The sequence below is a fragment of the Rattus rattus genome, chromosome 5 (assembly GCF_011064425.1).
Source record: "Rattus rattus isolate New Zealand chromosome 5, Rrattus_CSIRO_v1, whole genome shotgun sequence".
Taxonomy (NCBI): domain Eukaryota; kingdom Metazoa; phylum Chordata; class Mammalia; order Rodentia; family Muridae; genus Rattus; species Rattus rattus.
The window spans coordinates 136,300,237-136,321,768 of NC_046158.1; the positions used below are offsets into that span (position 1 = coordinate 136,300,237).

General features: G+C 43.4%; 1 protein-coding gene across 1 annotated transcript in view; it reads right to left on the reverse strand.

Annotated features, from left to right (window-relative positions):
• Ndrg3 (NDRG family member 3) overlaps positions 1–21,532 on the reverse strand; it is a 62,259-nt gene that overhangs the window by 33,453 nt on the left and 7,274 nt on the right. The window contains 1 exon segment of the mRNA XM_032904614.1: positions 8,138–8,238. Coding sequence (XP_032760505.1) covers positions 8,138–8,194 — 57 coding nt within the window. The 5' untranslated portion in view covers positions 8,195–8,238.

Genomic DNA, 21,532 nt, shown 5'->3' on the forward strand with positions numbered 1-21,532 from the left:
ATGACAGCCACACAGATTTAAGATAGCACAATCCAGGGAATGCGCTATAACCAAAAAGTATCAGAGTGTTGAAAGCCTCCTACCAGTCAGTCCTAAGGAATATGGGTAAGACCGTCTTTGGAGAGGCCATTGTACTTAATTTCCAGTAAGACTATGAAAGATCAAAGGAGAGGTGCTTGCATAGACTAAATGGATGGTTTCAGTACGATATAAACCAGCGGGGAAGTTCCTAATCCTAGCCCTTAGCGGAGATAGGATTGCTGAGAGTTCAAGGCCAGTCTGGGTGGTGTATGAGTCCTAGCTCAGCCTGGCTAGATTATGAAGCCTTGTCTCAAAAAACAAAACAAAGATCAAAGGAAAATACCAAACATTAACTACCATCTGTCTGCACAGAGATTATGAGAGATCAGGATTCCCTTAATGCTTTTCTACAAGAAGGATGTGTTTCTCTTTTATAATTGACCAAAAAAAATGGATTTATACAAAAAAGCACAGACTTAAGATAGGCCACATCAGTGTTCCTGGAGGTTCCTTTAGGGACTATTTGAAAGCCACTCTAGCCTGACTGGGCTCTTCAGGAGTAGCTGTCCCTGGTGCACATATTCAGCTTCCTTGTGATCATGTGATAGCACACACAAGGCTTTGTGTGAGAAATGCCAAAAGAAGAAATAGGCAATTCTTTCCAGAAATGCCAGCTATCTTGTTTGTTGAGGCGTTATGGGAAAAGGGTACTAATAATCACTTTTTCTTCTATTTAATGTGTGTGTGTGTGTGTGTGTGTGTGTGTGTGTGTGTGTGTGTGTGTGTGTATGAGAGAGAGGTTCGTGTGGCTCAATATAAAGATGTTTACATAGCATAGCTGTGTTCTAACTTCAGCACCATAAATAAAATTAAACAAGCAAAGAAAAAGATAACTTCAAAACAAGTAATTCCCTTGAGGGAATAAGAAAAAGTAACTAAGAACTAGTCAAAGAAGGACAAGAAGTATGAATTACAAATAAATAAAAAATTGGAAGGGGAAAACAATACTTACTAGAGAAAAGAGAGATGTATTCTCACAATACAATCAAGAAATGTAAAAGGTGGGTACGTAGAATCGGCTCAGCATTTCTGCAACTAAGGACCTGAGTTTGGATCTCAGCATCCACATGGTGGCTCACTGCCATCTATAACTGCAGTTCCAGGAGATCTGCAGGAACCGTGCACACACACACACACACACACACACACACACACACACACACACACACACACACAGGCAAAACAAGTGTAAGTGTTTCTGAGATGCAGAAGGCAATGGCCGATGTGAAGAAAGATGAGATAATAAGACCTTAAAAGCAACACCCAGAGAGGACCTGGGGAGTCTACCACTTACGTGAGTTTGCAGCTGAGAGGGTGGTCTACGTCTGACTCATCATCTGTTTTTGGTCCTGACACTCAACAAGTTTAAAACTGTCCTCTTGAAGAGGTTCTGAATGTCTTAAAAGACATACAGGATTTGAGGCAGACATGAAGACCAAAGAGGGAAGCAACTAAAGAGGAGACAGCAAGTTGTTATAGCAATAGAAGTTTTAAGAACAAATTGCTCTCAAAAACAAGACACAGAAAAGTCTTCGCTGTGCTGAATGTGGCGGTGCACCTGCAGTCTGACCTTCTGAGTCCCCGAGGCAGGACAACTACAAGTCCCAGTCTCCAGGCCAGCCTACTCAACTCAGCGAGATTCTTTCCCAAAGGGGAGGAGAGCTGTAGCTCCTCCATACCAAGCTCGGGTAGCCAAAAACCCTAGGTTCCATTCTTAGCACTGGGGCAAAGAACAAAACAATGAGGAACCTTCCAGAGAAAAGAAGAACATGGTATCTCTCTTGAAAAAAAGAATTCCTGGGCTGGAGAGATGGCTGAGTGGTTAAGAGCACTGACTGCTCTTCCAGAGGTTCTGAGTTCAATTCTCAGCAACCACATGGTGGCTCACAACTGTCTGTAACTCCTGTTCCAGGGGATCTGACTCCCTCACATATGTAGGCAAAACACCAATGTACATAAAATAAAAATAGGTAAATTTTTTAAATTCCTTGGGCTCTCAGTTAGGTTGTGACTGTGGTCTGGGCTCTCCTTACCATCTCCTGTTTCTTGAGAGTGGTTGCCAGCCACTCAGTCTGTTGTGGTGGCATTAATGCTTGCTTGAACACACTCCCTGCCCAGTGTCACTTAGGTAATTTCTGACAACAGGTGTAACAGTTGCTCTTGGAACACTAAGAGCACCCACCTCTAGTTCATAACAGAATAGCACCCCAGAATAGTCTCCCATGAAAGTCTTAACACATGTGAGTCTAACAGCAGACACTAGGGGGGAAGTGCTAGAGGATGAACGCAGGGCCTCGAACTCAGGAGATGAAGGATCTACCGGCAAGCTATGCCCCACACTCTTCTTTTAGCCATAGTTGTTTGTTTGTTTTTTCCTTCAAAGCACACTCCATCTCCTCATTCTGAGAAACTCAAACTACATAGTGATCAAGTTCTCACTGGCCACGGCCAAGAGTTAGAGTAGAAGGGCATTTCTAAACCCTCCTCCAGTTTACTTTACTCTGTCTCTGATTTCCCTGAGGCAGGATCCATGCCCTCATTTTTCTTGGAATTTTTTTAATAATCTCAGATTCCAAGAAAGTAACACTATCCATATGGAGTGTGGATCACACAAAGTAAACATTTCGGGCTCACCTGGGAATGCTAGGGGCTCAGGAACTAACTGCCCTACGACGCTCACTGCACCTTCTTTTTCAGCCCCTTCCTGACATTCTAGCTACCCAGCCTTTAACCAGACCCTCTGGAAACCTTTATTAAAATTTAAAAATGTTACTATTGCATGTATGCATACGATTGGAAGAGGAGGGATATGTGGAGCACTGCACGCCTGTGGAGGTCAGAGAGCAGAGTGCAGTTGGTTCTCTTCTCCCATCTTCGGTGTGGGATCAACCTCAGGTCACCAGGCTTGTACAACATGTCCTGTTAGGGGCTGAGCCATCTCATGTCCTTCCATCCCTGTGCCCCACCCTGTACACACCTTTTCAAAAAGTAACCCTGGTACATAAACTTCTGTTTCTCTTCTCCTGGAGCTTACAAATACAATGCTCCCAGGGGCTGGAGAGATGGCTCAGCGGTTAACAGTGCTTGCTGCTGCTTTTCCAGAAGTCCCAGGTCCAATTCCTAACACCCACACGACATTTCACAAGCATCTCTAACTACGGTTCAAGGAGGATCCAATGCTGTCTTCTAGTCTCTGTGGATATGAGGCATACACGTGGTGCATAGACATTCATGCAAACAAAACAACCTTATTAATTAAAAAATATTTTTAAGTTGACCCCAGAGTTCTTCCTCTTACAATTCTTATACACACCCCTTTCCCTTTGCTTATATGCCTAGTCTTTAGTAAAAAAACAAACAAACAAACCTTAAACCACAGTATGGGCTATTTCACAATTTATTATAATAACCAAAACAAAGCAAATGGCTTGCTTCTATTCATCCCCTTGGGTATCTATTCCCCTTTCTGATATGTCTTCAACTCTTCAGAAGACAGCTGTGGCAAAACCTGGCTTTTGGCTTTCACTAAGCTCTGTGGTATCGAAAGCCAAAGCAGGCAGACAGGGAGAGAGAAGCATGGTGGGCTCTCCTGCTCGGTTGAGATCTGCTGGGTGCGGTGGTTGGACAGCTAACAAGCAGATGGTGAGGAGAGCACTAGACCCCTAAATCAAGGTCAAAGTTAAAGGTTAAATGTGTGGGCTGGACAGGTAGCTCAGAAGTTTAAGAACAGTGGCTGCTCTTCCGGAGGACCAGGGTTCAATTCCCAGCACTCACATGGAAGCTCACAACTTTCAGTGACTCCAGTTCCTAAGGCTGTGACAGCTTCACACAGACATGCATGCAGACAAAACACTGGTGCACACAGGTAATTTGTTTAAAGTTAAAGGCGTTAGCCTGCGTTCTAACACTTTAATAGACCACAGTGGCTTTGGACCAGGTCTGAGCCTCATGTGTAAAACAGCTGAGCATTTGACAAGAGGCTAGAAGAATAATATAATATTTGCTTTGTTTGTTTTGTTTTATTTTGTTTTTTGATGAGATGGGGTCTCTCTACATAGCCCTGGCTATCCTGGAACTAGCTCTGTAGACCAGGCTGCCTTGAACTCACAGAGATCCACCTGCCTCTGCCTCCTGTGATTTGGGATTAAAGGTGGAGAATAATACAATATTTCTAAAATACTCTGAAAATGGCTAAAAACTTTTTTTGAGACAGAGTCTTACTATGTAGCCCTGGCTAGCTAGCCTGGAACTCATTAAGCAGCCCAGACTAGCCTCAGACTCTTGCCGTCCTTCTTGCCTCTGCCCTCGAAGTGCTAGGATTTCAGGGGTAGGACTGGGTTTTCTTTTTCTTTTGAAACAGGGTCTTGCTATGTAATCTAGGACTTGGTCCTCTCTTATCTCCGCTTTCTAGGTACCATTATTATAGTTCTGTACTATCACACTTACAATGCTATTTGAGGGGAAAAAACACACTCATATATCTATACATTCTGCATTGGTGGTTACTTTTTTTCATTACTGGAGCCAAAATAAACATGGCAAATTCACCCACTTCTTGACAATTCTGAGCTATAGACAAAATTACAGTCATACTAAAATAAAATGGGAAGAATACCAACAAGTTATAAGACAAGTTAACATGAGCTTCTCTTAAAATATATGGAAAATGCTTCCTTATGGTCACCTCAGGACACAGGTCTGTCTACATTCCCTTTAGCTCCCTGAAACCTGAAAGGGTCTAGCAATGTCTTAAGCTAAGAGTGAAAGATGGGGTAAGATAATATACATTTCTAGGCTGCTCTTTAAAGAGACACTGGCAAAGTCTACATGGTCACAAAGGTGGGCAGAACACTTGAGAAGAGGAAAGACGTGGGCTTCACACCCCGCTCTAGCACTCACTGACTGGGCCAGCCGGCCTATCAGTCAGACACTGTTTTCTGTTCAGTGAAGGTTACAGTTCTTTAAAGGGAAACCTGAGCATTAGGAGAGAACGCATGTAAAGCATCTGGCACACAAAAGTACCTAGTGAATGAATAACAACAGGATAGCCTGTACCCCACGAAGAAGAAAAGGGGAGGGAGGGAAACTGAGGGGAGGGGAAAGGAGGAGGGAGGGGGAGGGGGAGGGAACAGGAGGGGAGGGGGAAGGAGCAGGAGGGAGGGGGAGGAAGGCGAGGGGGATGAGGCCAAAACAACAACAAAGCTTCTTAAGGCATCTGCTCATTCAAATCCAGAGGCTTTTCTCTTAATACCATGAGCGTCATTCATGGACTTTGCACCCCAGATAACATTTAGCAATATCTAGAGACCTTTTTAGTTGTCACCATTGGGCGGTAGGAGGAGGGAGAACAGTGTCCTAAACAATATCCAGTCCAAAATATCAGTGCCAATATGAAGAAAGCCCGCATTACCCGGAGCTCAATCTTGTGAGCCACTTCCTTTCTTAGCTTTAGTTCACTCAGCAATATGGAAATGTCCTCATCTGTGCTCTCTACCTCACCATGGACACGGAGGAGAGGCATCTTCCTCATCATCTTCTTTTACAACAAGTACAAAAGCACTGAGCAGAGCAGCAGTTTTCAAACACCAGGGAATCCCTGCAGTCGGAAAGGTGGAGGGCTAAGGAGTCAGAATTCCTTGGGAACACCATTGTTCAAAGGGACTCTTGTCAGAACTCGGGGCTTTCATGAACAGTAGCTGGGACAGGAGCAATCTCAGGGAGAAAGAAGTGAGTGGAATGTGGGAAGTGGACGGGAACAGAACAGCACATCGAAGAGAAACTGACAGTGAGGCTTTGCTTGGTGTCAGTCTGTTTGGGCCACAACGAAAGACCATGGAGGGGAAGGAAGACTTACAACAACAGAAGGTTAATTCCTCACAGTTAGTTTAAGACAGAGGTTTCAGTTTCTGATGAGGACTCCCTTCCTTCTTTACAAATGACTGTCTTCTCACTGTGTCCTCATATGGTAACAAGGAGAGACCACACGTCGTCAGATTAGGCTCTATCTTTCTGATCTCACTGAACTTCAATCACTTCTAGAAAGGTCTGTCTTAGTTTTGTACTGTTGCTATAATAAAAAAAAAAAAAAAAACTTGACAAAAGCAACTTGGGAGAGGAAGGTTTTATTTTAGCTCACCAACCAGGTCATAATCCACAGCAGCTGGGCAGGAGGTGGCAGGAACTGGAAGCAGCCAGTCACAGCCACAGAGCAGAGAGAGAGTGAGTACACACACGCCGGCCAGTGCTCAGCTCACTTCCTCCCTTTTTATACATACAGGACCCAACCCCAGAGAATGGTGTTGCCTACTGCTAGGCTGCCTTCCCACATCACTTAGTAATACTCAGGACAACCCCTCAGCCATGCCCATGGACCATCCTAATCCAGATAACCAATCCCAAAAGACAGCCTTCCAGGTGACAATTAAAACTGCCCATCACAGGCTTCCTGTCCACAGTCACATGTGGTGGGGGCTGAAGTCTCAGTGTGTAAATTGGGGGATAGAATTCACTCTAACATTCAAGCGAATATTAAAGCAATGCCCTTATTTGTAAGTAGCTTAGTGGCCAAGCACTTGACAACCATGATTCCTTGGTTTAATCCTCAGTACAAACAAAACAACGACACTGTATCCCAGACCAGTGCAGTATCACTAGGGATGACTTGGCATTAGTGATTCTTACATCTCCACAGGGAGTTCCAACCAGCAGCCAAACCTGAGCCGTGCTGACCACCCTTTCGACTGGTCTGGAGTGGGAGCTGGGATTTGCATTTTTGAACACTCCCTTATCTGATTCTGACGATTAACAAGACTGAGGACAGGTAACTTCCTTGCTGAAGCTAAACAGTCTGCTTTGAACTGCCCCGAGAATATTCATTTCTGGGCCAGACCTAAGCTTTATGGCTACAGATTTTAGTGCCTTCCTCTTCTTCATCCTTTTAGGTAGAGTCCTTCATATACATAGAAAAATGGTATTCAATGGATAGAGATTTCTGGAAACCTTGTGGGGGCAGTCAGCAGAAGTCAAGAAGGTGTTTAACAAGTACAGACTGCTAACCAAGAGAACATAAAGTCTAGTGAAAGTCAAAGGAAGGGGTGACAGAGAGAAAAGTCACAGGGATGAGTATGGGGCTGTCAGGACGCACTATAACTCAGTAAAAATATAAATCAGCGGAGTAAGATGTTGTAAAGGGCCTTGCCTCAGACAAAGAAAGAAATTAGCATTAACATCTTTTGGTGCTCTCACCCCTTCTCACCCACCAGTCTATCCACGCGCTCTCCATTCTTTTCTCTAAGGGTGTTGTAGACTCGCACCGGCTATAAAGTATTGGACAATAAGCCAAAAGAACAGAGTAGGAAAGAGTGTCTGGTGTGTACACCTAACAAGAAGGGATGAGAAAGATCTGCTGAGTTCTGGTGGCTTTCAAGTATGCCACTCATCAGGAAATTCTCTAACACCAAGATAAATAATGAGGGGTATTCTGCTGGGTATGGTAGTGCACACCTTTAATCCCAGCTCGAAGGAGGCAGAGACAGGTGGATTTCTTGAGTTTGAGGCCAGTCTACAAAGTGAGTTCCAGCAAGGGCTACACAGAAAAATCCTGTCTCATAAAAAACTAACACCCTTACCACCCAAAAATAAGGTGAACTGACATCTGTCTCTGATAAAAATGGTCACATTGTAGACTCAGCGAACTTTTGAGAGAGCACTGGAGTCTGTATATATCAGTAGCCATGCGTGTTAAGATCTCCTTATAGAAACTAAAAGTCAAATATTTGGATCCTAAATCAAATACCACCTTCACACTTTCTATTTAAGTTGGTTGTATATTTTTCCCCTTTTATAAAATAGAAAAACTTCAAAATATGACTGAATTTGCCTATGGAAAAGAAAGGGCAGGGGAGACATCAAAGAGTAGGTTAGAAAATAAGTTTTTAAAAGTATTCCCATCAATAAAAGTCAAGCTAAGTATTTTACTTAGTATTCTCATATATAAAAATTAACAGTGAAAGAAAACCGTCTATACATGTTTTAGCTAAAACAAACTGGTCTTTACCTTATCATTCAGAAGCGGTTTGATCTCTGTGAGCTGAACATCCTGAAGTTCATCCATGAGGTCGGCTCAGAGTAGTCAGGTCTCAAAAGTAAACCGGTTCTCTGAAACAGAAGAGAAGGAAGACATGCTTGAGCTGGTGTAGGAGGCACAGCATCATTCATTCAGATGCTGGACTTTGCTCCGAGTACACCATGAACTGCACAGCAGGGTACAGCAGACACACGGTGCAGGCAGACAGACTCTCAGACGGCCTGTTACTGTTCCCCTCTGGTATACCTTGTCATTGCTTTGCACCCCACACTCGTGGGGTAGGATCTATGTCTTGCTTTTGACTAACAGAATGAGGGAAATAGATACAATGTACATGAGTGCGTTCATGTGGTTACATTACAGAACACGTAAGCATCTGTCTTGCTGAAAGACATTCTGCCCTGCTAGTTGTATTGAGCCGGCTGGCATGCTGTAAGAGAGCCATGTGGCAGGGAACTAAGGGCAGTGTCCCTTAAGACAGCAAAGGGACGGGAAAGACAGAAAGAAACTGAGACCCTCGGTACAAAAATCTCTATAAGAAACAGAACACTGCCAACAGCTACATGACACTGGAAACAGTTTCCTCTCAGTGGAGACTCACCTGAGAGGTAACCGTGACACCTTGTTTGAAGCCTTAGCAAGGACCCATGACACCTTGAGATAATAAAGGTGTGTTGTTTTAGGTAACTACAACTGTAGTGATATTTTAAACAAAGAAACAACAAATACAATAGCCATTGTAGTCTGCAGTGTATATCTTGGTTCCTAAAGATAGGCAAGAGAACAATATTCTCAGAACTATGCTTCTGGAAGCAACAATGTGGAGAGAGGGTTAAGGAAGGTAACCACTGAAAGTCAATGATATAAAAAAGGACCCTAGAGTAGCAATGGTAAGGGCAGTGAAAATGGACCAACAGCTCTACTGAGGAATCTCAGTGTGGGAAGGAGAAAGGTGGCTGACCTGAGATGGTCTCTAGGAGTCCCATTATCCTTGATACTTTTTTTTTTTCCAGAGCTGAGGACTGAACCCAGGGCCTTGCGCTTGCTAGGGCAAGAGCTCCACCACTGAGCTAAATCCCCAACCCCTATCCTTGATACTTGATGTTCACACTCACATATAATCACCCACCTGAACAAGTCAGGAATGACTTATGTTACTAATAAAACTTTAGAGAAGTGATAAAATGTGACATTTTAGAGTTCCATTACATGGGCATTTTAGTTTCTGTGATGTTGAATTTTATCACCAAGGGAAAAAACTATATTGTGAGGGCACACACAGACCTCTGGAGGTCCCTGTGGAGGGGTCAACACACCAGCACTAACCTGTTAGCCATGTGAGTGATCTTGCAAATGAATCCTAAAGCCTCAGTCAGAGCTCAGATGTCTAAGCCATAGAAACACCTGACTACAGCCACAGGAGACACTGCCCAAACTGTTCTGCCAAGGCATTCTGTGTTCCTAACCCACAGAAAGCGTAAAGATAACAAATAATTTTGTTTTGAAGGGATGTGTTCTACGGCAACAGGTAGCCAGTAAAGCGGGACCACTTTGCGGCATTCAAAGAAAAGAAGGGGCCTGGGGGAGACGGGAGATGAGGTAACTAACCAGAGAGCCTCCCTTCCTCCCACCATACAGTCTTGCATAGACGGCAAGCACTGGATAGTGTAGGCGCATGATTCTCACCCTGTGGAGAAAGTGCCACGCTTTTGTCCTTCTTTCTTGTCAGATCAGATCAGGGAAAATCCTAATGTGTTTCAATGATTTTGAATTGTAGTCTCTAAAATGATAAATAAAAAGAGACGAGAGTTCCAAGTGGGAACAATTGCTTCTAACCTGTGAGAATTAAAACATTCAAAAGAGACTGGCGTGCTACAGATGCTTGACAGATGATAGAATTATATCCTGATTAAGCCCACTGTGAACAGAAATAGTGCTCAAAATGACTGACTACATCTATCCTACTAGAGATCATGGCTTACAGTGTGGCACACTGCAGTGTATCTGCTGCTTACACGGCTGTCTGGTGATATGGCTGCTGCCTCTCTCTAGCATGACGAGAGACATTATGCTACATATCACTTGCCCAAGGAACAGAAACTCAAAACTCAGCAGGGATAGCTAATTTTCTAGCATGTGTGTGGCCTTGGGTTCAATCTCCATCTCTGAAAAAAAAAAAAAACCTGAGATTCATTTATTCATTTTGTGTTTATTAAGTTTACAATAAACTATGGCTGCATTCCACTTCATCTGATCATTCAGACTGCATGAAAACACTAGAATGATGGAAAGATACTTTACTTACAGTTCTTCCGTCTAAGGATAACCATTTACCACCATTACTTGCCTTACTCTGCAAGGCAAAGGCAGGAGGATCAAAAGTTTGATGCCATCCTGGGCTACAGAGGAAGGACCCATCTCAAAACATGAATTTTAGTTTATTCCCATGATGTTCTTTTTCCTGTGTAAAATGATGGTAGCCTGGCATTGTTTTGTTCCATACCACCTACTTTGTTTACTAGTTCAAGTCACTCATAAGAAAGCAGCATGAACTTTATTGTGGGTGTGTGGGTGTGTGAGGCCTCGGGTCCACTACTGCTCCCCTGCAGTTTTTGTTTTTTAAGGCAGGGTTTCAAATAGCCCAGGCTAACCCCAAACCTGATATGTATCTGAGACTGTCCTTGAACTGCTGATTCAAAGTGGTGGGACTGCAGGCATGTGCTGCCATGCCCAACCATCTGTTTCTACAATAAAAGAAAATGAGGTGACTGTGCCCGTACACACTTAAGATGCAAACTAAAGAGACTGTCCCCTAGCTGGGCAGACTACGGAGGAAGCTAGAGCTACAGGATTGTTTAGAAATTGGCCAGAGGATAGGAGCATTTACCTTCCACACAAGAAGGGACTCAGTGAGTTCTTCTGTTTGTTTGTTTCTGCCACCTTGAGCCCTTACCAGTGAGCAATTTTATAATATCTACCAGAAAAGGAAGATCATGTGGTGGAAAACTCCATCTCCAGATCCCTCAGCTGCACAGACTGGCTCCCTCCTGGGGATGTGGCCTGCAGTTCCGGCATCTGTTGCCAGGTCCCATCCTGGCACACGGAGGTGCTGGGATTTTTAAAAGGCTGGTAAAGCTTTTGTAAGCTACAGTACACGACAAACGGCTGCCCTCTTTCCTAGTCTTGAGGAAAAGTATGAAGAGTGTATTTCTACAATCACCTTCGACGGAAAGGACAGGCAAGGGCAATGCAGGCACCAATTCATGCCAGGAATTCTCTCAACCACTCTCCCAGGAAGACATCTTCATTTACTCTCTAGACAAGAAACCTAGGCTTGGACCTGTTTTCTGAAATTCTATATGTAAGGAAATGACTTAATTTTTTCTGTCTTCACTATACCATAATATCCATACCAGGCCCCACCAGCTGGTTATGGGAACCTGGATCAGTTCCTTCCTCCCCACCCACACAGTGGCACCCCATGAGACAAATTCGATGGATGTCTAAAGCAATCCTATGCATATCAACAATGACTCAGACCCCTTGGAAATGCAGGTTTGAGTCATCACTCCAGGATAAGAACTCATTCTTTCAGGAGCTAATTAAGGCAAGGAGAATATGAAATAAGTAAAGAAGAAGGGAATTAAATTCTAGCTATTTCTTGGCAGCCTGTTTTAAAAACAAGGTTTTTAAATAAAACTTCTCACTTCTTAAAATAGTGTGCTTCAAACTTTAATGTACACTCTCCAGGGGCTTTTATCAATTTTGAGGGATAACGGCAAGCATAGATCATATCAGTAAGGATCATAGATCATCTGAGAGGAGAGGGTGAATTGAAGAAGTGATCACTGACAGCATCTTTAATAGAGAGGGCAAAGACTCTAATACTTCATTCTGCCATCTTCCAAAAAGAATATATTCAGTACTTTTATATAATAAACTATATGGATTTTTTTTTTAAAAAAAAGATTTATTTATTTATTTATTTATTTATTTATTTATTTATTTATATGAGTACACTGTTGCTGTCTTCAGACACATGAAAAGAGGGTATCAGATCCCATTACAGATGGTTGTGAGCCACCATGTGGTTGTTGGGATTTGAACTCAGGACCTCTGGAAGAGCAGTCGGTGCTCTCAACTGCTGAGCCACCTCTCCAGCCCTCTCCCTACCTCCCTCTTTTTTTAAAAAAAAAAAAGAAAGAAAAGAAAAGAACTATATGGATCTTAAAAAAGACTCAATAGGCCAGATCAACCAGAAGGAGAATATACCAAAAAGAGTTTGGCCCAGCTGAGAGTAACAATCTGTCAAGCATCTGAAATTACAAATGTAAAGAATAAAGGAGAGACTAGGGGTGATGCTCGGTGCTAGAACAACGACCCAGCACACACAGGGCCTCAGCACCTCTGAAAAATAAACATTGGTTAAAATAAAATGATGGGAAATTAGAAGTTGATTTAAAAATGGCACAAGGTCAGGGAAGAAACAGGTTTTGTCAAAGTTCCTAGCTAAGGGATCTAGCTAAGAATGATGACCCAAATACACATAGATGGAGGAACTGAAAAAGAGCTATAGACTCGGGGGCTGGAGAGATGGCTCAGTGGTTAAGAGCACCGACTGCTCTTCCAGAGGTCCTGAGTTCAATTCCCAACAACCACATGGTGGCTCACAAACATCTGTAATGGGATCTGATGCCCTCTCCTGGTGTGTCTGAAGAGAGCAGCAGTGTATTCACATACATGAAATAAATAAATCTTTAAAAAAAAGAAAAGAGCTACAGACTCTACAGATTAATGAAAATTTCAGTTTAAGTCAGGAGTCAGACAGACCTGAGTTCAAGTAAGAGTGAGATTTGGAGAGATGAGTCCACAGGTCATCACCAGACTACAGACCCTGGGCTCTTGAGGACAAGTGAGTGATGAAAAGTAGAGCCGTTAGGAGATAAAAAGAAAACGTTCAGAGGCACAGGAGGAAAAGCAGAAGCACAGTGCCAAAGAAGTCAAGGGAGAGGAGTCTGCACTGTAGGGGAGATGATGTGGAATGATGAGAAGGGAGGGAGAGGCTGAGAACTGAAAAGATTTATCTTCTGGCAGGGAGCACTAGTGGTGTCAAAGCCTAGGACGTTCCCAGGTCTTAGCATGACCGGGTCTGTGTTCAAGTCCATGACCCATGTCATGTAAGACTTCTGTGACAGTCCAAACCTTTGCTCCCACCCCACCCCCTAAAATAGTAGCAGCCTAAACAGGAAGCCATCGAAGAGAACTCTTAAAAACTGTGATAGGATGCTCAAGTGTCATTCTCCACAATAGATGGCTTCCAGTAGCAGTGTGGGAGGAGAAGGACTCAGCTCCATTTAAGGGGCAGGCCACTCAGAGTTTGACCTCATTCCAGTGTATATACAGGTATCACAAATTGGACAGTTTTTTTTTTAATTGGGGGAAAGTTAGAATGGTGTGTGTGTGTGTGTGTGTGTGTGTGTGTGTGTGTGTGTGTGTGTGTGTACAGAAAAGGACTGGAAAGTGAATATGATAGTGAGTATGATGTAAAATCTCCAAAGAAACAAAAAAAAATTATGTTGGGAGGAAAAAAAAAACTACGAAGAGTAAGGCATGCTATAATCCGAGCACTAAAGAGACTGAGGGAAGAGGGTGCTCTGAGTTCAAGACCAGCTGAGACTACATAAATATGCTGTCTCAGAAACATCTGGGCTGGAGAGATGGCTCAGCGGTTAAGAGCACTGACTGCTCTTCCAGAGGTCCTGAGTTCAATTCCCAGCAACCACATGGTGGCTCACAGCCATCTGTAATGGGATCCGATGCCCTCTTCTGATGTGTCTGAAGACAGCTGTGTACTCACACATATTAAAAAAACAAACAAACGGGTTGGGGATTTAGCTCAGTGGTAGAGCGCTTGCCTAGGAAGCACAAGGCCCTGGGTTCGGTCCCCAGCTCCGAAAAAAAGAACCAAAAAAACAAACAAACAAACAAACAAATAAAAAACCAAAAGCACCTAGGAAAAGTGAAGTTCAGTGACCTATGCTGAAAAGCCCTGGACTGTGTAGATCATCTTTTAGAAATTTGGAAATTTAGAAATTTAGAAATTTCTACAATGAAGTGTAACAGAAAATGTTACTAGGAGGCAGGGGTTGGAGGGAGACAGCAGTGTTTCTTGATAAACACAGAACACTAGAAGGGTCCTTAAAGAGCATCAAGACCTGGGATTTTTAAGTAGTTGGCAAACCTCTGAAGAGAAAAACAGAAATGCACAGAAGCTCTGCTGACGTGTTGGTGAGGCTGCTGTGTCTCTGCAGAACACATTAGTCTAACAATGTAGGGACAGGAGTTCAGCTCAGTGGCTGTGTGCTGATCTAGTGTGTGTGACACACTAGGTTCCATTTCTAATGTCACAAGAAATAAAAGTCCAGTAATGCAAAATGCAAGCCTTTGTCCACTCACAAAGTAGACGGCTGGAGATTCTTGGACCCCTCCAGTCCCAGAAAGTCCGTAAGAACATCAGGAATGTACTCTAGATGTAGGCAGGCCCACAAGGGCTGAGCGACACTGGGCTTTCCCTTTCTCTGAAGAGAAGAAGTTAGGCAGAGTGATCTTTTTGGGTCCTGGACAGGACTGATATTCTGAATTTTCTATAAATGTACTTCATATTTCCTGAGGCCAACCAGTTAGCAACCTAATACAGATCAAGAACTTGGCAACGGTCACTCACCAGATCAGCAGACATTTGATCTGACCCTAAGGAACATGGGAATCTACACCGTGAAATTTCTAGTGCTTAAAAATATTTATAAAAAAAAAAGCAGTAATAAAATACTGTTTTACTTCACAGCTTTCTCCCAGGACCACGGTAATTTGTTATCTTTGGCTTTGTCTAGACATACTGACACCAAGATACTCATTGGTGTTCCAGAGGCAAAGTCAATCACTTTGGGTCTTGGAAAGAATGTAGACAGATTACCAAAACAGAATGAATTCAGCAAACAAGGGGCACACTAAGGGAAAATGAGCCGGAAGGGGTCAGCTGCAGCTAGTCCTGAAACATTTACAGCTAAAAGAGGCAGGATGCACGCGGGCGATTGGCTAGAGCCAGGATGGCATGCAGACTCATAAGTATTCATTCTCTCTCTCTTCCTCCTTCCTTCCCCCCCAACAGTTCATTCATTATCACAATGAAAAAATAAGCGGTACTGGTATCTTAGCTAGAACAGAGGGGAAAAAACTGAGACTTAAGACAAACAGACCAACCACTAATAAATGGCTCAGGAGGAACTGAGACTCAAGTTTTCTAACAGCAAATGTTGACATTATATCCAGTCTCACACACTGCCTCACTGATCACTACGCGCAAAGACAGCGTAGTAATATCCCAGACATTACAACTAGACGGCTATAACATCCTCCTTCAATAGCTCTAACAATCAAAACTGCCTCCATATAATGCCAAAGAACCTCTGTAGGGCATTAATCACCAGTTTAAAGAACTATCAAAGTTTTACCAGTTTAAAACCCTACCATGTTTCACCAATGATATTTCTATGTGTGGTCTACCTTACCAAGAAGAATGAGGGCCACTTGGGCCGCTGCATCTAGTGCCTGGAGCGTAGCCCTGGAGCTAAAAGAGGCTTCCACAGGGCAGAGGTCAGACAACTGAAGGCTAGGATGGCCGAGGACTGCTGAAGGGGTGAGGATGCTGGGTCCTGAAAAGACATGCTTGCATACTGCAACGCAGGAGGGCAAATGAGAATAGGAAACCCCACACACTACAGCACTGTAGCTTTGAGAGAGAAGACAGGCTGCAAAGGAAGCCAAGTCAGGACAAAGGGCACACAACCACTTTTTTGTCTGGAAAACACTGATGGTTTCTAGGAAGAATGACCCAGAAGCTTTGCTTTATCAACTGAAACTTGGGTCACCTTTGCCAGGTGTGGATAATCCTTCAATCTCACCACAGAAAGGCAGAGGCAGGTGGATGGCTGTCAGTTTGATGCCAGCTTTGTCTTAAGCTAGGCACAACTACATAGCGAATCTTTGTTCAAACAAACAAAAACAACAAGAGAACAAAACCCAATGACTAAACAACAACTTCACCCCTCAACGCCTTCCCCCACAGCTCCAGGCGGGTCCTGTACCAGTCAGCCCAAGGCAAGCTAGAATCTCACATCAAACACACAACCGGTGAAAGAGGTCCACATACCCAGATCACATGGCAAACATGCAAACAATATGAAAGAAAAAATAGTAGTGTTTTCCCCAAACCCGCACTCCTATAGAAATGTTCTCCAATAGGAATTACCTAGACAAACCCTAGAACACAAAATTCAAAACAACAATCATAAACATAATTAAAAACATTCAAGGGGTTTAAAAAGGACATGAGCAATGCTACAGTGAACTTAAAGAGGGTCAGATAAATTCTTAGTGAAGTCCGAGAGAACGTAAGTGTAAGACTGAACAAAAGGAGGAAGACAATTGAGGTCAGACGGCTGAATTCAGTACAGAGACAGAAATACAAGGCCAACACAAGATGGAACTGAAAAACTCAATAGTCCAGTTAGAAAACTTAAGGGAGGGGCTGGAGAGATGGCTCAGCGGTTAAGAGCACCGACTGCTCTCCCAGAGGTCCTGAGTTCAATTCCCAGCAACCACATGGTGGCTCACAACCATCTGTAATGGGATCCGATGCCCTCTTCTGGTGTGTCTGAAGTCAGAGATGGTGTGTGTACTCATGTAAATAAAAAAATAAATCTTAAAAAAAAAAAAAAGAAAACTCAAGGGAAAGCCTTATCAGTGGGATGAATGAAGCAGAAGGCAGAGTATCAGGGCTTGAGAATAAAGCAGAGGAATTGGACCTTTCAAGAAGAAACATGCAGGAAATTTGAGACACAATGAAAAGACCAAATCTTTGAATTGTAAGCAGAGGAAGAGGAGGAGGAATCATCATCATCATCATCATCATCATCATCATCATCATCTGAAAGTCAATGGCATAGACCAGATCTTCAATAGGATCAGAGAAGACAACTTCCCCTAATTAAGGAAAGACATACAAGAAGCCAACAATACCACAGACAGGAGTAGAAAAGCAACTCCCCACAACATATCATAGGCAAAACTCTACATATGCAGAACAAGGAAAGAGTATTGAAAACTGCAAGAGAAAAACCACAGGTACACAAGAAAGAACATGCACTAGGCGAACCGCTGATGTCTCAATAGAAACCTGAGAAGCTACAAGAGCCTGGAGCAATGCGCTCGAAATTCTAAAAAAGCACAAACACCAACACAGACTACTGTGCCCAGAGAAACTGTCTGCCATAGTTGAAGGAAGAAGAAAACCTTCCCATGACACAAGAATTCATGTCCACTACATCAGCTCCACAGAGGGCACTGGAAACAATGCTCTCAGGTGAAGAGGGGAGCGAGCATACCCCTGAGACCACAGAGAGAAAACAAATAAAGCATGCTCACCGAACACAAACACAACAACAACAACAATGGCAGCCGACACACACCTGCCAATAATAACTTTATATATCAATGGACTCAACTCCCCAACAAAAAACCATAGATAAATATAGCTCTCTTCCTTACCAACAAAGTTTCTTTCTACAACATATGGGAAAGAGGGACACTATTGCAGAAATCTACAACTGGAGAGATGGCTTAATGGTTAAGAGCACTGGCTGTTCTTCCTTTGGACCCCAGTTCAATTCCCAGTACCTGTACAGCAGCTTACAGTGGTCCTTAATTCCAGTTCCAGTAAACCCAGCAGCACTCTCTTCTGGCACATACATAAATGCAAACAAAACACTCAAACACAAAAGAAAAACAAACTTCTTTTTATTTTTAAATATTTATTTTCTTAACCTTTTACTTTCATTTACACATGTGCTTGCAGGGGCCCGTGGGTCCCGGAAGAGAACACTGAATCTCCAGGAACTGAGTTCCAGGCAGTTGTGAGCTGCCTGATGTGGGTTCCAGAACGGAACTCAGATCTCTGCAAGAGCAGCAGGTGCTGTGAACTACTGAGTTGTTTCTTCAGTTCCTTAAATAAGTCTTTTTTAAAAAGAATTTAAAAATTAAAAAAAAAAAAAAAAGAAAGGGAATCTGGAGGGTGTAGTGGCACATGCCTTAATCTCTACAGAGGCAGGTAAACCTGTGAGTTCAAAGTCAGCATGGTTTATTCAGTGAGATTCAGACTCAGAAAAGGAACAAAACAAACCAATCAACCAACCAGACAGATAAATAAATCCACAACTGGTCAGAATGCAGAGAACAACCGGCTGTGTGATGCTCAACCCCTATTAATACATCTACAATTCAACTCCTACAGCCAAGACTCAAGGAACATCACCAGAGAAGGGCAGGGAAGGTGTGGCCATGAAATCTCAATAATGTGGTTGCCTAAACAAGACACATGTGAGTGTGCTTGGCCCAAGGAGTGGCACTATTTGGAGGCGTGACCTTGTCCCAGTAGGTGTGGCCTTGATGGAGGAAGTGTGTCACTGTGGGGATGGGCTTTGAGACCCTCCTCCTAGCTGCCTGGCCACAGCCGCTCCTGGCTTCCTTTGGATGAAGATGTAGAGCTCTTAGCGCCTGTAAGTACCATGACTACCTGGATTCTGTCATGCTTCCTGCCATAATGACAATGGACTGAACCTTAGAACCTGCAAGCCAGCCCCAGTCAAATGTTGTCCTTTATAAGGGTTGCCTTGGTCATGGTGTCTGCTCACAGCAATGGAAACCCTCACTAAGACAGCACATAACGACAACAGCGGCTGACATGTCGGTGTAGACAGGGGAAATCTCACAAGGCCCACACTAGATGAAGAGCTACAGGAAATCAATGGCTGCTGAGGGAGGAACACTCAGTTTTCTCTGGGGACAAACTCTCTGATAAGTTAGCCAATCCAAGAAAATCAGCCCTAAACACATATACATATGGGCAACACCAAATGGACTAACCAGGTTATGTCTGTATTTATAGATATAATAGATGATGATGATGATTATAGAAGACACCATAAATTTGAGGAGTTGTAGGAAGACACATGAACTGGAGGGAAGGGGAACAAGTAGATATTATGTAAATATAATACTAGTGTATGAAATTCTCATAAATTTAAGTATTTAAGTTAAAAGCACACAAAACCCTTGTTCATATTGTCTAGTTTTCTTAGGTATAGTTGGACCAGGGAGCTTTAAAGAATATCAACACACGGCCTCAATCTGAAGATCATTTTAATTGGTTGGGACAGGGCTTAGGTACTGTTTTTAAAGATCCTTGGGTAATTCTTAAGTGCAACTAGGGCTAAGAAACACTGGTCTTCAGCAGCGTCCCGTTCCTCCCATAAGGGAAGAGACAGAAAATTTAAGTGATTTGACTAAGTGCATGCACTTGAATGTGTACGGGGCTAAGACCACTGTTTAGACACCAAGCCCAGATTCTGGAAGATACTCCAGGACACTGGGCTACATTCCATACTTCCATCTATAAGAAACACAATTATGTGATGACTTGGCTCTTAAGTTCTGTCAGGCTTAAAGCCTGAATTAATCTAATCATGAAACCATTGACTTAAGCATCCTCCCAAGTATCTAGGATAATGGATGTTGGTTTCCCTGCTGTCTCCTGGGGGCCCTTAAGAAAGCAAAGGATCTCCAGAGGCAGTCTGAGAAGCCAAGTAAACAAACCATGGAACAAGCAGGCCTTTTAAAACCTAGCTCACAGATTATTCCTACACAGATGAAAACCTGGGCATCTCTCTACAAGGAGAAATGGTTTCAGAAGCTGCCTTCCCTTCCTACATAACCGAAAGAGGGGAGCGAGGGTCAAAGGCAACAGTCAAGGTAAACCCACAGATCTTCATTCTACCAGGAAACACCCTTGCTTCCCCTTGGCCCTGGATAAGGTCAACCACACCCCTTACGACAGAGCCACCCCTTTGCTGTGGGCTCTGGCAGCAGGTGGGGAGCAGATTTGCAGAGACTGCCAAGTTGGAAATCTGAGTCTGCTCTACGCGCTCACTGTATTCATTCCAGGGTCTTGATACAGATAACTGCTGGGACAGAGCAATCCCCATGGACAGATCTTGTTAATTACAGACTCCCAACCAACAGGGAGGTTTCTACCATAGGATTTATCTGAAGCAACTCCAGAGCCAGATGCACACCCTTCTGCCTTCCACTCTTGAAGGACGCAGCTCAAGACATCAGGGAAGCTACTGTTGGCAAGGCCTGGTACGGAGCTTGGAAGAGCTCCGGGTTCCTACCATCTAAAGGCAGAATCCCTGAAAACAATCCGTTCCTTTCTACAGTCTGAACGGACAAACAAGGACAGACAAAAGCCCTGAAGGCAGTACTTCATGTTCATACCTGCCAGTTACTGAGTGCTTTCCCTACGTCAGGTGCCAGAATAAACATTTTGTCCATTCACTATTTTATGTTCTATTCCAACACCTATAAGCTAGGCAGCATAGCCCCACCCCTTTGACAGATGAAGGAACTGAGGCACAGTTTGGCCACACAGTTAGCAAGCAGCAGAGCAAGGATTTGAATGTTAGCATTCTGCAACCAGATCTCAACAATTTTTTCTGTTTGATGCCAACTGATCATTAATTCTTTTTGATTTCTTCAGGTTTGGTTTCTGTGTTGGTTTGGATGAAAATGGCCTCCATTGAATACTTGGTCTCCATTGATGGAACCGTGGGGAAAGAAAGATCACGGGGTATGTATGGCCTTGTTAGAGGAGGCATGCCACTGGGGTCTGGAGGTTACAAAAGCCCGCATCATTCCCAATAAGCTCTCTCTGCCTCTGGGTTCTGACTCAAAATGTGAGCTCTCAGCTGCTGGTCTAGTACCATGCCTGCCTGCCTGCTGCCATGTTCCCTGCCATGATGGTCACAGACTCTAACCCTCTGAAACCATAAGACCCAAATAAGCTCTTTCTTTCATTAGTTGCCTTGCTCGTGGTGTCTTATCACAGAAACAGAAAAGTAACAAAGGCATTTCTAAAGTCTATTACAAATTTCATCATCGGCAAATTTTGAAAACAGAAAAGCAATATATAAAACATCGACTTCTATTACAAAGAACATAGCAACACCTTCCTGGGTTGCTGAAAAAGCAATCTACCAGTGGGATGTCTAAGGTATCAAGTCACGTTCCGGTCTACACAGGTTCACACAATATCAGCACAGTGACTTTAAAGCAGCAGCACCTTGTAAGGCAGAAGACTGTCAAGAGGGGTTCTGCCCCACCCCACCCCAGCTTCTTGACTGAAACAAAACAAAAACCTGATCTGTTTATACTTTGCCAAGTTTTAGAGATGAGTGTACAATGTTCCTACCA